Source organism: Pipistrellus hanaki (genome assembly GCF_964339955.1).
Source record: "Pipistrellus hanaki genome assembly, chromosome: 4".
NCBI lineage: Eukaryota > Metazoa > Chordata > Mammalia > Chiroptera > Vespertilionidae > Pipistrellus > Pipistrellus hanaki.
In genome coordinates this window covers 34,048,113-34,063,647 of record NC_140506.1, presented here as the reverse complement: position 1 = coordinate 34,063,647, position 15,535 = coordinate 34,048,113, and the positions used below count along the sequence as shown (strand labels likewise).

General features: G+C 53.1%; 1 protein-coding gene across 5 annotated transcripts; it reads right to left on the bottom strand.

Annotated features, from left to right (window-relative positions):
- Positions 1 to 215: 215 nt before the first annotated feature.
- Positions 216 to 14,296, bottom strand: TMEM171 (transmembrane protein 171). 5 transcript variants are annotated; one of them, XM_084880660.1, is made up of 4 exons: positions 10,270 to 10,602; positions 6,922 to 7,637; positions 2,754 to 2,895; positions 216 to 508 (listed from the first exon to the last, which is right to left on the bottom strand). In XM_084880660.1, exons 2-4 carry the CDS (start codon positions 7,562 to 7,564, stop codon positions 310 to 312), a joined length of 984 nt encoding a protein of 327 aa, XP_084736786.1. In that variant the 5' UTR covers positions 7,565 to 7,637; positions 10,270 to 10,602; the 3' UTR covers positions 216 to 309. The 5 variants fall into 5 exon arrangements, with proteins under 5 accessions (XP_084736786.1, XP_084736784.1, XP_084736785.1 ...); XM_084880658.1 differs by lacking the exon at positions 10,270 to 10,602 and adding an exon at positions 14,147 to 14,296 and having other exon boundaries at positions 225 to 508; XM_084880659.1 differs by having other exon boundaries at positions 225 to 508; positions 9,800 to 10,628.
- Between the last annotated feature and the right edge of the window lie 1,239 nt (positions 14,297 to 15,535).

Here is a 15,535-nt window from a genome sequence, read left to right as displayed (position 1 = left end):
GCATATTACCTCTTTATTATATAGATTAGGGCAGGACAAACTACTAATTATTGAATATCTGCTCTTCTTGTCCTGCAATGACTCCCTGAAGCCCCCAAAGTGCCTTACCCCATCTTAGCTCAGAATGCCATATACACCTCATTTTACCTTACCGTCTCTGACCCTCTCATGTATGTGAAGGTTTGTCATTGATGTTGATGCTGCACCAGGGAAATCAGAGCATAGCCGATGCTATTGTACTTTTTATTAAAAAACAAATTAAATAAAATAGTGATCGGTTCTATATAAAACTGAACCAGAGCCACTAGTTCATGGTGGGGAAGGCTGAGAAGAGGGAGACAAGGATGTGGCCGCAGCAGATTCTTTTTCTTCGTATCTGGGAGGCAATTCAGATGAGAGATGTGGAGTGTGGGAGGTCTCAGAGGACGAAGGAGTCCCCGAGATGGTATAGATGGATACACGCTCTCTCTCAGAGGCTGTGCCTTGGCCCTCAGGAGCTGGGGTCCTGCTGAAAAGAGAGAGAGAACGTGAGAGGGAGGAGAGGGAAAGAGTAACACGCCTTAAGGAGAAGGTTATTTTCAAATGTGCAAGGACCTAAGGAGTCATTTTTTCACATTCTGTTATTTATAGACTAGAGGCTCAGTGCACGAAATTCATGCAAGAGCAGGCCTTCCTTCCCCTAGAGGCCAGCACCAGCTTCCCTCTGGCACCTGGGACCCGGGCTTCCTTCCAGCACCCAGGCCCCGGGCTTCCCTGGGCCCATGGCTGCATCTGGAAGGTCATCCAAAAGGACATCCGGTCTAATTAGCATATTACTCTTTTATTATTATTGATATGTTTCCATTCCTTGACCCTTTCTTTCCTTAGAGCTGATGGTAACATTCGGACTGTCTCCTCCCTGTTGTCATTTCCTTTGTCATTGAAAAGACCTGGAGTGTAAAGTACAGGTGCCGCCCACAAAGAGCGCACACACCGTTCTCTGCTAGTGTGTCGTCTGAGGCAGCTAACGTAAGTAGACATGCAAATAGAAAACTAAATCATAGGGCCAAAAACTTGAAGGAAGCAGGCAGGTATAGCCATTAACGGAGTGGGCTTTAGCACCAGGCAGACAGCATCTGAATTTCCACTCTGCTGCTTTCTAGCTGCGTGATGGCTAAGCCTCGGTTCCTCGTCTGTAAAATGGGATCACGGTGCAGACGGCCTGACTATGAGGATTATACGGGTAATGCAAGAAAAGCCTGCCTCTGGCACACAGAAACCATCACAGCAGCAGGTGCCATTTTTTGTTGTTGACGTTTTAAGTTAATAGACATTCACTTTAGGGCTTGGAGAAGTTCATCATTGGAGAAAAGAGTAAAAAAGTCATTAACAGAATTCTACAAATGTCCAGACCCTAACCGCCCCTTCATCCCTGCAGAACGGTTCCTATACTCGTCTCTGGTCAGATCCCGCTCACCGCCCTCTGCAGCACAGGAACACGCGCCTCAGAGGTGAGTGACCAGCAGGGCAGCACCCATCCCCGAGGGCTCCCAGGGGCTTCCGTGCCCTGTTCCCACTGCTTTCAAAAATGCAGGCCCCAATGCTCGGCAGTCAGCTGTCACTGATCTGCTCACCCACTCACCTTGCCCTATAGAACCTTCTGGCAGTGAAGATTTCACCTCCTGCACCCTGGTCACCCATTCAGAAGGCATCAGAGCCTTTGCTCCTCCCTGGCACTTCCCAGGACTCCTTCCTGTAACGCCTGCCCCTGTGTGTCCTCCTCAGGTCATTACGCCGCTGCCCTCCTGCCTCAGCAACCTCTTCCCAGTTCCATCTCTCTGTCCAGGCCTAGCCACTCAAACTACCTGCCCCTCTACCACAAGCCTGGGCACCATCTTCACCCGCTTACCCTGAGCTCAGTCACCTCCTCCTCTGCCAGGGACAGCCACTGTCCCTGTCACTCCCCTAACATGACAATCTCTGCTCCTCCTCACTGTCCTCTCCATCCCAGGTCCCCCCATCACCAGCCCCCTACCAACCCCCACAGTCTGGCTCCTGGTACCTCAGCCTGTCCATGAGACTCAGCGCCTACCCATCTGGCCACGGCCAGCCTTTCCCATCGTGAACTGTGCTAACCAAGGGCTCCGAGCCCCAAACCTTCAACTGCTTTGCTCTGCCTAAAGAAAAAGCCCTTAGATTTCTGCTCTTTAATCTGACCACATGCATGCCTCCTAATTTGTGGCACATGGGGAGCACGGGGATGGGGGATCATCAGTTAATCTGAGAGGCTCTGAGGCCAGGGAACAACTTAATATTGGAGGGGAAATGCAGCTTGGTCAGGTCAGGGTGCAGGTGACTTTAGCTGATCACTCAAGGACATCCATTAGTTACTAACACCTTCCATATCTACCCCCAACCCTCCCTACAATCTAAAGCAGCCAGCAGGGGCCTCCGGAGCCCAGCTCCGTTTGGCCGACGGGCTGTTAAACATTGTGAGGGTCACCCCTGCCAGGAGCACAGAAGAATGTCTGGAGAAGGCTCCACCTTCACCTGGCACAGCCACTTCTATAATTGTTAACTTAGGTGCTGCCCAAAGTTTCCTGAAAAGTACTGTTAATATTAGGCAACGATTCTGACATGGCATCGGCAAGAAAAGATACACTCTGATGTTTACTGCTTCTGTACCTCAGCCTCCAAGCTCATCTGGCCCCAAATGAGGTACAGGCCTGCAAAGATGAAGATGCTACTCCTGAAGTTCAAAGGCAAAGTCTTACCCATAGTTAAAAATACTGTAATATGAAGGCGGACTTTCATTTGGAAGCACACTGTCCGCTCCTGGACTTCTGGTCCCGGCAGAAGCTGAAGACTCAGGAAAGTAAGGCGGCGGAGGGGGCGGGAATATTATCACGGCGTCACCTAGGGAAACACACACAGTCTTGTTGAAGATGGGTAAGTAATAAGTGCAAACAAATTAGCACGCGCTAAACAAATTACGTATTTGGCTCATCTATAGAAATAGTCAAAACACGTATGCCAACTCCAGCATCAAAAAGTGGTTTGACCAGATGTAGAGACAGAGACAGAGGCCTCCAGGGGCTGGGGGCAGGGGAGATGGAGTCCGTGTTTGATGGGTGCCAAGTTTCTGTTTGGGACGAGGAAAAGCTTCTGGAAATGGATAGTGGTGACAGCTGCACAACATTGTGAATGTACTCAATGCCATCACACACTTAAAAACAGTCAAAGTGGTAAATGTATGTTCTATATATCTTACCACAATTTTTTTTAAAAAAATAGTAGGCCTATCTCATTTCAAGTCTGAGCTAAAGCATTTCAGTGGAGCATTTTCTAACCGTGTGCCTGCCCTGGGATGTGTACAGCTTTAAAGTTTTTCTTGTTTTTTACTTACAATTTCTTTTCTTTTCTTTTTGTTTTATTGATTTCAGAGAGGAAGAGAGTCAAGGAGAGAGAAGGAGGAGGGGAGAGAGAGAGAGAGATGGGGAGAGAGAGAGAGAGAGAGAGAGAGAAAGAGAGAGAGAGAGAGAGAGAGAAACATCAATGATGAGAGAGAATCATCAATTGGCTGCCTCTTGCAAGCTCCCCACCCAGGATCAAGCCCAAAACCTAGGCACATGCCTTGACTGGGAATCGAACCGTGACCTCCTGGCTCATAGGTCAACACTCAAGCACTAAACCACACCAGCTGGACTTAACTTACATTTTTAATTCATCAGAAGTTAGCTGTTGGATCAAGTGCCTTGTTCCTCAAATGCAGTTTCACCTCTGAACAGATTAGCTATCCTACGTCCCATCATTGGCATCGCCATGGCTGTGGTCCATGCTCTTGTAGAGTCTTTACCTACCAATATGTCACCAAGCTTCACAAAACAAAGTCAAACTAAAAGAGAAGCTTGTTTTTAGCATTTCTAGCCAGTCACCTGTGTTTTGGGGAGGACCAGAAGCAAGCTCTAACCTGCATTTCCATTTCAAAACAAATGCACCACCGGAGTTGCCCAGAGCACTCTGGCCCTGAGGCAAGCACCACTGCTCAGGGTCTGAGGCGTCCTTGGAGAGCTGGCAGCACCAGCGAGCTCAGGGAGAATGGAGGAGGAGAGAGGCCCTCTCTGTGCACGGAGCCAGGTTTGTGCTGGGCAGCAGATCTGATGCTTGCCTAGCCAGGGGCAGGATTCCATTTGCCAGTTACCAATCCAGCACGGCCCTGACCAAGTTACTGAACCCCTCTAGGCCTCAGCTGCCACATCTGTCAATTGTAGGCCATCCCTGAACCTGCCTAGGGGCAAGTAGGAGAAGTGGTTTCCCGTGCAGCCACTAAAACAGTGCTGGGCAAAGAGCGAACCCCCTCAGCTGTCCCACGCCCTGCCAGCTGCTTTCTTCACCTCTGCCAGCCTGTGGCACTTATTTGCATGTCTGAAGAAACACTCCCAACTGGCAGTCCTGGCAGTGGTTCCACTCCGCACCTGGTGCATGAACTCCACCGCGCCTAGCTGTTGGGGCTTACCTTGCTAACCTAAATTGATAAAGCGTAATGCTCAGCTTTTCATTTTCTTCAGAAGGCCTGGGTAGGTCAGAGGAAGTAAGGCTAAGTGTTCGCTTTAATTACACTCTGTAGGACATAGGACTTGGGAATGAGCCTCTAAAGCAGGCCAGTCACCTATCAAACATCAAACGCAAACAAGGAAATGTGCAAAGCCAACAGTTATCTCTGGGCTAGTCCATCTGCCAGTCAGCTCCCAGCCTCCCACACTCACAGTCTGCTCTCAACAGGAAAAACGTCCACCCCGGGTTCCCTGTCACTAGGCCCTGCAGGACCTGGTGTCCTCCGTGACTTGGAATCATATACCCGTCAAAGGAGGGCTGTCTCCTGAACCTGCTGCGTGTCCAGGCCCAGCACTGGGTATGTTCACAGACAGCACATCATTGGCTTCTCTCCCAGGGGGTGTAGGAGGAAGAGCTGAATTCTGGGGCTGAGCCAGAACTACCCCTTATCACCCCAGTTTCCCTCATAAGGCTGAACCGACCATTAGAGACCATGTCCAGAGTCTTATCAATTGTACTAAAAGTCTTGATTTCTAAAAATTTTAGCCCCATGCCATCATATCAAAGGAGAGAAAAACAAGGAGTTAGGGTGCCTGATTTTCACAGGTTTGATGGGATTTAAAGAGTTAAGTAGAAAATACTTTAAGGTTTTTAAACTATGCAGTGCTGACCGACAGCAGGACAGAACTGCCCAGGGAGTAGTTACCCACTGCCCCCCACATTCCAGCCACCAGGACAGAAGCTGCCCCCAAACTCTCCTGATAGCAAACCAAAGGGCACACCTCAAAACGTCCCCAACTAAGTGACCACTGAGCATCCCATGAGGGTGTCCACATGGACCCTACTGTGATCCCGAAAGGACTGAGACTGTCTATATTGTCTCATGTGACAACTACCCAGAACACTCGGTGAAGACAAAACCAGCAGAGACAGAACTCCAGCCCCGTGCCCCGAGGAAGGTCTGTACAAGGGCCATCTTATATGAGCTCCCACCTGCCTGGGTTTGGATCCTGGCTCTGCCAATCGCTACCTTGCGACCTTGAGCCAGTTACTTAATATCCCTGGGCCTCCGTCTCTTCATCTCTAACATGGAGACACTAAGAGTGTCTGCCTCAGTTGGTCCTCATGGAAGTGAGGGAATTTCACACAACAGGCTCTTGAAGAACACTAAGATGCGTGTTTAGCACAGGAATAAATAAGCTTTACATATGTGTGAGCTGTTATTAATAGATAACTAATATTTGTGTTGTCGAGGTAGTATATAAATACATAATGAAATAAGCTGGGAGCATCAATGCTGGCTCAATGAAAAGACTGTTTGTAAGTCCATCTGCCCTTCCTCTCTGAGGCTGGTGTCCTGCCGGCCCACACTCCGGGACCGCCCGTCTCTGCTGGGAACACTGCTGCCTCCGTATACAGCCCGGGACACAGGGAGCTCTCACTCGCCACTCGCCTCCTCTGTGCCCTCCATAGTTTCTGCTCTGCAGTTCTCCTTGCCTTGCCTTTTAGAGGTCACGGATGTGGCTTCAGAGCTTTCTAAAGGAGACTGAGGAAAAACCACAGTACAGTCATTTGCATAAATGAGTAGCAACGGGGTTTTTTTTCCTTGGTTGTGTGAAGCTGAGGCCAAAGTTACTGACATTGTCCTTGCGGGGGAGGGTGACTCTGGGAAATGGTAACCCATCTATTCAGCAGAACCCACGGGGCCCAAAAGGGATTACTAGGCATTCCGTGGGGGAAAGAAGGGACAGGTGTTGCCCCATTTCATCTTCATTTAAGCCTCTGCTTCCCAACTTTGCCCTAAACCTGAAGTTACAGAAAATAAAGAACAATGCAGAGAACAGAAGGCCCTTCAACACTTAGAAGACTGATAGACTTGGGAAAGACTCATAATCCTGGGAAGTGGGTGCTGAAAGGAATCTTAAAAGGCTCATTCTATGGATACATAAACCAAGGCCGTGAGAGGGTGAGGACTTAGCCAAGGACAGTCAGCCAGTGACAGTCAGGGATGCGAACTCATGTGCCCAGCAATTCGAAGTGCCACAGGTTTTAGTGTGAGAATAACAGGGGAGGAGGGTCCCCATGGTGATAGAGGACTTGCAGGCTGTCCTTGAGATTCTTTCAACTTTCCCCTAAATTTGCTCTGTGACATTGCTCAAGGTTACCACTCAATGTCCCAAAGCATTTGCTAAATAATATGGAATTACTGAGGCAAAATGATGTGTACGTGGACTTCTTTGGGGCCTACCATAGCAGCAGTACTGTGTGTGTGTGTGTGTGTGTGTGTGTGTGTGTGTGTGTGAAAGAGAGAGAGAGAGAGAGAGAGAGAGAACGTAGGTCAGACCCAGCCACTGTGACGTGAGCATGCACAGGAATGAAGCCACGCACCTACAGTGACCTGAACAGGCTCCGTGTTCTGGGTCTGTCTCTCTTCGCTTTCAGGGGCATTCTGGCCCTCGTTCAAGTTGTTCCTCTTCTTAACATGGGCGACCACGAAGAAGCACAGTCCCATGAGCACAATCAAAGGTCCCATGATCTGCAGGGACAGGAATCCACAGATCTGGGGCTCCTCGTCAGCAGTGTCTGTCTCATTCAGTGGTTCCTGCTCCCAGTCTGAGCCACAGCCAGGGACCCAAATGCCCAGTATGCTGATGAGCATGCCGCTGGTCAGGAACAGAAACCCAAAGATGAGGCACTGGGCAAACTGGCGGCTCTCCCCGCAGATGAAGGGCCGGTCAGGGTCTGCCCGGTTGCCTCTTCGGCGCCCCTGCCGGAACTGAAGGAGAGCCCGGGAGCGGGCCAGGATCACGGCCCCCAGCCCAACTGCGGCACACGCAGGCCCGGCGACCCTCAGCACCATGCTGCAGTCCGGGAGGGGTTTGTACTGGCACGCCTGGAACCCAAAGATGGAGAGCAGGACTCCCACAAACAGCAGGATGGCTCCAAAGACGAACAGGAAGAAAATGAGAATGCTGACATGCCTGTCTCGCTGGGCGCCATCTGCTGCTGGTTCAGCTGCTGCAGGAGACATGGCCAGAAGAGGCCCTCTCCCCGCAGCGGGGTGGGTGGGCTGTGCTTCCTTCCCGCCAGTGGCTGCCCCAGCTCTGCAAACAGAAGCAAACACCGAATTAAAGCGGGGACGGTGTTCCCGACCCTCCTGTCCTTCTGCTGGCCACTGCAGAAATCGCACCAAGGTGAAGTCATGGGGAATAGAACTCCATCCAACCGCTCCACTGTAGAACAATGAGCTGGTTTATGAGTCAGGAGGACAGGCATTCAGAAACTCCTGACTAGTTAACTTTATGAAGGTATTCAAGAGGAAGAAATGCAATTACCATGCACCTAAGAGGATCTTTAAAACAAATAAAACTCTTTACGGGGATGTAAAGCACAGCATAGGGAATTCAGTCAATAATATTATAATAACCATGTATGCTGTCAGGGGGGTACTAGACTTATTCGGGGGCCACTTCATAAGCTGTATGTCTATGCTGTACACCTGAAACTAATGTAATATTGAGTATCAACAGTAATTTTTTAATTTTAATAAAATTCTTAAAAACCCATATAGCAAACGTAACTGGGTGTGGCTTTTCCTGTTCTGAGTCTTACAAATCCACTCACCCAGGCAAACAAACAATGGGGAGTGAGGGAAGAACCACGGGGATTACTGCTGATTTACAGACACCCCACATTTCATCACAGCGGCTCTGAGCGTTTCCATGCCGGTAAGTTTTTGTTCTAACTTTCCATTTCCTGTTCTAGACCCGCAGCAACTTTCCATCCTGGGCTTCATTCTAAGGCTACGTCTCCAGGACAGCCACGTTCAGGAGTGTCAACGGCCTGGGGAGGCAGTTCAGGAACGCAGTGAGTTTAGTGGCTATGAAGTTAATTCTGTCAAAGGGTGATGCTTGAGTTCTCACTCGGGGGCTTCCAGGGCCTGAAATCGGTGGCCTGGCCGCGTGGGCCTGGGACGAACCGGGAGTGTGGCACACCGGCGGGCGGAGCCCTGTCTCACCGGTGGCCAGGCAGCCTCGGCCTCACCCTCCTTCGAGGTGCCACCCACTTCCACAAAGAGGCTTAGGCTGTTAAAAATAAGCAGCTGATAAAATCGCCAGTTAAACAGCAATAGAACTTGACTTTGAAAGAAGCGTACAAGTGAATCAAGTGGGAAAGCACTTTCCACAAGATCACCCCGCCCTGCTCTTCAAGGGGATCACGTATTGAATGACGGGGCAGTTGTGGAAGAGTGGTCTGGTTTACGCAGACTGCTCTCCGGCTATCTTGTTTGCTCTCATGAATGGGATATTTAAGTCGGGGTGCTCGAAAGGACAATCTGAGTGTGAAGACTGTCTTCACCGCTCAAGGAAAAGAAAACCTTTGAAAGGAGCTTGTGCCCCTTGCCTCCGTGGTCCCAGGAAGGAGCTCAAGCCTGCCGCTGGGAAGCCAAGGCCATCTTGGCAAACCCAAATCACGGCCAAGTGGGGGCAGTTTAGGTAAAGAAAGCAAACGCTCTGTCTTCCACGAGGAAGTAATTTTCCAGGAAAAATATGATAGAATCAAAAGGAAGTTGAAGAAAGAAGGCAAATGCATGTTTTCATTTTTAAACTTGGAAGAACTATTTATGCAGATGCAGTTAAGCTGAGACAAAGACTTCAAGGACTGCACTAACTTTTTTGTTTTTAAATTTCTGAATCATGTAATGCCTTTTGCTGGCTTCAGAGAGGAGGGTGAGTCTCTGCTACAAAGTCCTGTCAGGAACCCATTGTATTCCTGACGCCTTCAAATTTGAAGTGAGTGACAAGGCTTCAACCATCTAAAGGCAAATCCCCACATACCAGTCAAAGAAGTAGGAGCCCCAAACTGGATTTGTGCCCTCTTCCCCAGGGCCTAATGGATTACAGCCCTGAGGCAAAACGGAGTGTGGGTAGTGGGTCAGTCAGTCTGTCTTATTCTCTCTCTCGTACACGAACCCACGACACACACAGACGAAGAGCAAATTAAACCTTTTCTACATACCAACCTACCCCTAATTTCCCAAAGCCAAGTTCGCCTCCCTACCACTGTCCGTTTTCCAAAGGACATTTCCACAGGTTAGTTAGCAGCCCCTAACGACATCCAATGCTCTGGTGTGATCCGGGCCAGGAGAGGAACTGTCTCTTATGGGAAGTAACCCTGTGGATGTTGGGGAGCCTGAGAGCACGTCTCCCCGGGCGCAGGTCCGTGCGCACCCGGCCTCGGCGGGAGCCCCGGGCAGACCGCTTACCTGAGACCTGGTCCCCCGCCGCCTGCTCGGGGCGCCCCTCAGAGCCCGGCTCCGGCCGCGGGGTGCGCGCCCGCTCACCCCCACCTGCGGGCGGCGCCGCTGTGTGTGCGGGGGGAGGAGGCGGCGCCGGGAGGCGCGGGCACCGGCAGGGCGGGCTGGCGGGCGCTGGCTGCCACCGGTGCTGCCTTCGGGGCGGGAGGCGCCCAAGCCCGGGGACGCGGGGCGAGGGTCCGCCAGCGCCCGGGACCTCGGGGAGCCGGGGCGGCGATCGGGGGTCTCCTCCTGGCTGGGGGGGTCTCCTCCTGGCTGACTGGAGGGTCTCCTCCTGGCTGATTGGGGGGTCTCCTCCTGGCTGGCTGACCTGCGCTGCGCCCGCCGGGACCCCGCAGCGGGGAGGAAGCGGGTTTCCTCCGGAGCCGGGTTCCAGGGTTGGGGCGAGGGCGTGGGAAAGGGGAGCGTCCACCTCCTACCCCGTGGCCGCCGCAGGGGGTCCCTGCCTTCCCGCCGCCGCTGCGCCCTCCACTGCCGCGGCTTGGGGAGGGTCCGCCCAGGGTCCCGCCGTTCGTTCGTTTGGCAAACTTCGCCCTTGGGTCCTGGCTGAGCGCTCCCCGACGAGCAGGCTATGGAGACACCGGCGCCCGGGTGGCCAGACGTGAGGTCCCCGCCCCCGTCCGAAGTGGTCCCTGGTGGGCTCCGCGCCCTTCCTCTCGGGGTACGCTCAGAACCCCCTTCCCAGGTCCCAGTCGCTCAGGGTCTGCTGGAATTCAACTGGTAACTTTCCCTGCCCTTGAACCAGGAGTTTCAGGATGGGTTTGCTAATCCCCGTGCTATTTGTAACCTGCCCCGCGACACGTGACTCTGATTCAGCGGTGCCAGTTTCCACCCCGGAGGCCAGGGCGCTGGGGAAGGTGAGTAAAGGGCCCAGCTCGAGCTCCGGGAGCCCCGGGGACTTCCCCATCCCCCCCACTTCTCCCCAGCTTCCCTCCCGGCCACTTTGCCTGACAGTCACAAGTTCACACCAATTGCATCAACCTTTGTGAAGTGCAAACACTCAGCAGACCTAACTAACATAGCAAGCTGTTCCCGGGAATTCTCCCTGAGGGTCAAGAATGTGTGGGAGGAAGGGGTCAGAGGGAGGCAAATAGGATGGCTGTAGCTGGGCTCCGGGCCTGGACCAATGGGTGGTAAGATGGGGCTTTCCCAGGGAGGCATCCGGACCAGTTACAGCTGGGAATGTGCTGGGGGCACTTGCCTCTGGGGCCAACGGGGGCCTTTCCCACAGTTACAAGCTCTCACCTCTGCAAAGCTCTGCCCTAAGGGAGGAACGCTGGCTCTGACTCTAGTGAAGGATCCTAACCTCATGACCCCATGGGCCTGCCAGGTTCCGTGCTGTTCCGCTTTACCTGGAGCCCGTGGCTCCTTACAGACCTCGGAGAAGGTTGCAGCCAGAAGGTGAACCAAAACAGCCTCTTTTCACTTGGGAAAACAGACCTAGAGATGTACAGTGATATTCGTCCACAGCTGGCTAACGTGAACCCCATGGCCTGACTCCGTCATACATTGTAATGTTAATTGTAACATTAACCTGTCACCCAGAGGACACACAATGCCTCAAACTCAGCAAAGGGCTTTTACGACATGGCTTTCCGGTCATTATAGCAACATAGATACTGTAACTCAAGGACACTGCGGCAATCTGTGTGGAGGGTGGAGATAATCCTGGTCAAAGTGTCAGGATAACCCTCCTCTGGAAGGGCCTCAAAGTGCAGCTGGCGAACGGGCAGGCCGCCAGCCGCGGTGACTGCGCAACAGCAGCGGGCGCGGCCTCCCTCCCCGGGCCTGCTCACCACGCCTGCCTCGTGCAGAGCCTTTCCATCTCTCCCTGCCTTCTTTCCCCTCTCCCTCGTTTAAAACTCACTCTCCGGTGGAGTTGTGTGCGGACCTGCAAGGGGCCTGTTGATACAGCTGCTTCTCCGGTGCCACATGACTGCGGGCTGGCCACACATGACAGACTCGAGTGTACTGGCATCAAGGACAATCAGATTAGCGTCCACCTGGAATATCTGCTGCCTGGGCTGTTTGTCTGTCTGACTACGTTAAATTCCGTGGAACCCAGGCCTCCTGGGTCAAGTAGGAAAGACATCCCACCGGCCTTCGAGGTGCTGGTCTCCGGAGCAGACATGTTCTCGGGAAAGAGAAGGCATGACCCGTCCCTGCCTGAAACCAAGGGCCTTTCCTTCCTGCGTGGTTGTGAACAAAAGATACGCTCAGACAAAGCCCTTCGAGAAGTAGCCTCAGAACACGCTTTTAAAAACGGGTGAACCCGGAATTCAGGAAGTCAAGATAGAGGGTGAAGCCACGGCAAGCATGCGTTTATCCAGGCGGCAGGTATTTGATTGCTGAGTGTGTGCCGTAAACAAAACAGAAAATCCTCTGCCCACGTGGGACTTATAATTTAAGAAGGAGAAAGGCAACAGGAGGAGCACGCACATTACGCAGAGTATTAGAAAGCACTCGGTGCTGTGGGGAAGCAGAAGCCCAGAGGGCAGCGGGGAGGTTGCAGCTGCAAGAGGGTGGTTCAGGAAGGTGGCTCCCAGAAGGTGACATTGCAGCCAAACTGGACGGGAATGAGGAAGCAAGCATATTGATAAACCATTATTGCATAACAAACTGCCGCCGAATTTAGAAGCTTAAAACAGCTACGATTTATTCCCTCGGTTCCTGAGGGTCAGAATCTGGGACTATGAATCAGGACAGGGAAGACTGAGGGCGGGCCACGTTGGAGGAGGGCGTTTGGGAGTTCAGTTTGGGGGGGGCGGGGAGCTGTCGCTGGCTGGTTCTGGCTCAGGGTCTCTCAGGCGAGCAGTTGGCTGGGGCTACCCCGTCTGCAGGCCCGACTGCGGGCTCCGAGGAGGCCCGCTCCGTGGCTGTGGGCAGGAGGCCTCTGTTTCTCGCCACGCGGACCTACCCACAGAGCAGCTGAATGTCCTCGGGACATGGCAGCTGGCTGCCCTGGAGTGAGTGACCCAAGAGAAAGCGAATGAGCTGGACACCGCTGCAGAGTCTCTATGATGTCCTCTCTGAAGCCCCACCCCTCCACTGCCACCGGGTTCTCTTCCCGGGAACTGAGTCATTCAGTCAGGGATTAGGCTCCACCCCTTGAGGGGGGAGGGGGGTATCAAAGAATTTGATATATTTTGTAACTGTCACAGAGAAAGGCAATGATATTGGTGGGAAGAAGGAAAGAGCCCTGAGAGAGAGGAAGCCGCCAATGCCAAGGCCCTGGGGCAGGAGCAGGTGTATTCAAAGGAGAACTGGAGGCCAGGCGCCTGGGGAGCCAGAGGGCGGGGAGTGGGACAGGGGGTCGGGAGGGAAAGTGTGTGTGTGGCCACGGGCACCGGGCTGAGTGGGGCTTTGTCGTGGGCCGTTGTCCTGGAGATGGGAAGCCTGTGGAGGGTTTGGGGTTGGTTGGGTTTGGTTTTTAGCAGAGTGTGATATGAGATGACTTATTTTTTTTTTTTTTTTTTTTTTTAATTACAGTGGCTTCTGGATGAGAATAGCCTGAGGAGAAGGAAGAGAGGAGGGGATGGAGACCATTTAGGAAGCTATTGTAATAACCCAGGAGGGAGAGGGCTGTGGCTTGTGTTTGGAGGTGATAAAAATGATTGGATTCCCCTATATACCTCAACGATAGAGTCAGGATTTTCCATGGACCGGATGTGGGTTTTCACTCCAAGGTTTTTGGCCTGAGGACATGGGAGCATGGTTCTGGCGTTGACCAAGACAGGGAAGAGAAAGCTGGAAGGGAGTTTGGGAGTTCAGTTTGGGGCACGTTAACCCTGCGATGTCCATTAGGCATCTGAGTGAAGCTGAGCAGGCGGTTGAACATACATGCCTGGAGTTCAGGAATTCTGGAAGGAATGCTTCGCTGTGGTCTGTCGGTGATGTTTATTACAAAACCTGGAGGAGCTGACATGGGCCTATGTGGCTATGCCTGCTGCTGAGGCCTCCAGGAAGGCACAAAGCAAGGGTGACTGGTGCCAACGAGCGGGGGTTTCAGGTGTTTCGGGCAGAGGGGCAGCGCTGCTGGGAGGGATGGGCTTTGGTTGGGGCAGGGCCTCCTGCCCCTCTGCTCCTTCCCTCCCCCAGCGCTGGCCACGTGGCACTCCTCAGGGCACTGCCAACCCGGAAAAGACGTTCTGGGCAAGTGGTGTGTTTGGGCGTGTCAAATACCTACCACCATTTTTCCAGAATTCACAAGATTACAGAAAAACAGTCAGTCATTAAGTTTGCCAGCTTCTAGTTAGTTTCTCTTTTGCTCTCTCACTGGTCCTGCCCCCGACTCACCTCAGCACCCAGAGCATGCTTTCTGCTCCTCCAATTCGGGGCATGTGCTGAGACCGCTCTGGGGCTGGTGCACAGCAATCTGCTCTCCAGCGCTCAGTCTTGGGTCAGTGTCTCAACTCATCTTCCCAGGAACCTCGCTGCACCCCGTCTGGCTGCCTACTCCTGCAGCGGGTGCTGGGGGAGGGAGGCCGGGTTCCAGGGCATTTTCCTCCTTCCCTCCCCTGTGTTGGACTTAGACCCAGGGGCCTGAGACACATGTCCGGAGTAAGATTGATTTGACAAGCTTGAGTTGAGGGTGTGGATTTGACCCCTTAGCTGACGCCCAGTGCAAAGACTAATCTTTTGCAATCATTTTATTGCCTCGGAGGGTGCAGTTGTTTTTGCAAGGTTTGTAAACAGCTCGAGTGCAGCTGGCTGGAGGCAGGGGCAGGCGATGCAATGAGTTGTTTCGGAGAGAGTGAGGGTTTGGCCTGGAGCTCACGTGGTCTCCGTGGCAGAGGCCTCCGTGTGGCCTAGGGAGCTGCCACTTCCACAGCGGTGCCAGCATCTGGGCAGCAGGCTAGAGGAGACCATGTTGATAGCAAGAGTTTCCGGAATTGTAGTGAGCTCCTGGCATCTTGTGTCGGATGCATCAAACACCTACCACTAATTTAGTCAAATGGGCCCCAAACAATGACTCATTTCTCTACAGCATGTAACACGGGGACGGCACAGACCCGAGTCCAGAACCCGGCTTTGTCACCAGCTGGGTGGCCTGGGCCAAGGAAACAACTTCTCTGTGCCTCGTTGTGCTCATCTGGAACAGGGGACCCAGCGCACCCATCTCCGAGGGCACATTCCTGGCACGTGGCGGGCACAGATCAATGTGTTCCTCTCCGGTCCCTGGCTACTCACCTCACCCAGCATCTGTGGCTCCTCTCCTTCAGGAAGGCGAACCTGAGGAGCCCACGGAGGAAGTCAAGAAGAGGGAACTCGGGGTTCCCGGTGAGAACAGAACGAGGCGTGTTGACTTCTAGAGCTGAACCATCCATGGTTTGAGCCGCTGCCAGCTCACCCGGCCTCTCCCTGCAGCGCGGTTCCCCGGTATTTGCAGACGTCCTCAGAGGTGTGCATCACAGGATCGCAAAAACCTGCTGCCCCAGTGGTTACCCTGTGTTACCTTCCTCCTTCTCCTTCAGCCCCACCCCTGCCCGCAGCCACCAAAACCGCCAGGCGCCTGGCTGTTGCCGGTGCCTGGAGAGGTCGGCCAGGGCCAGTCAGCAGCCAGGTTCAGGGCTCCACCTGCCTTCACCCATTCTGGTTTCACCTGCCTGCCTTCACCCCATCACTTCCCTTTGGGCTCTGGCCCTGCGCTTCCTGGTTGATGCTTATGGTTCCACAAGGGATTCA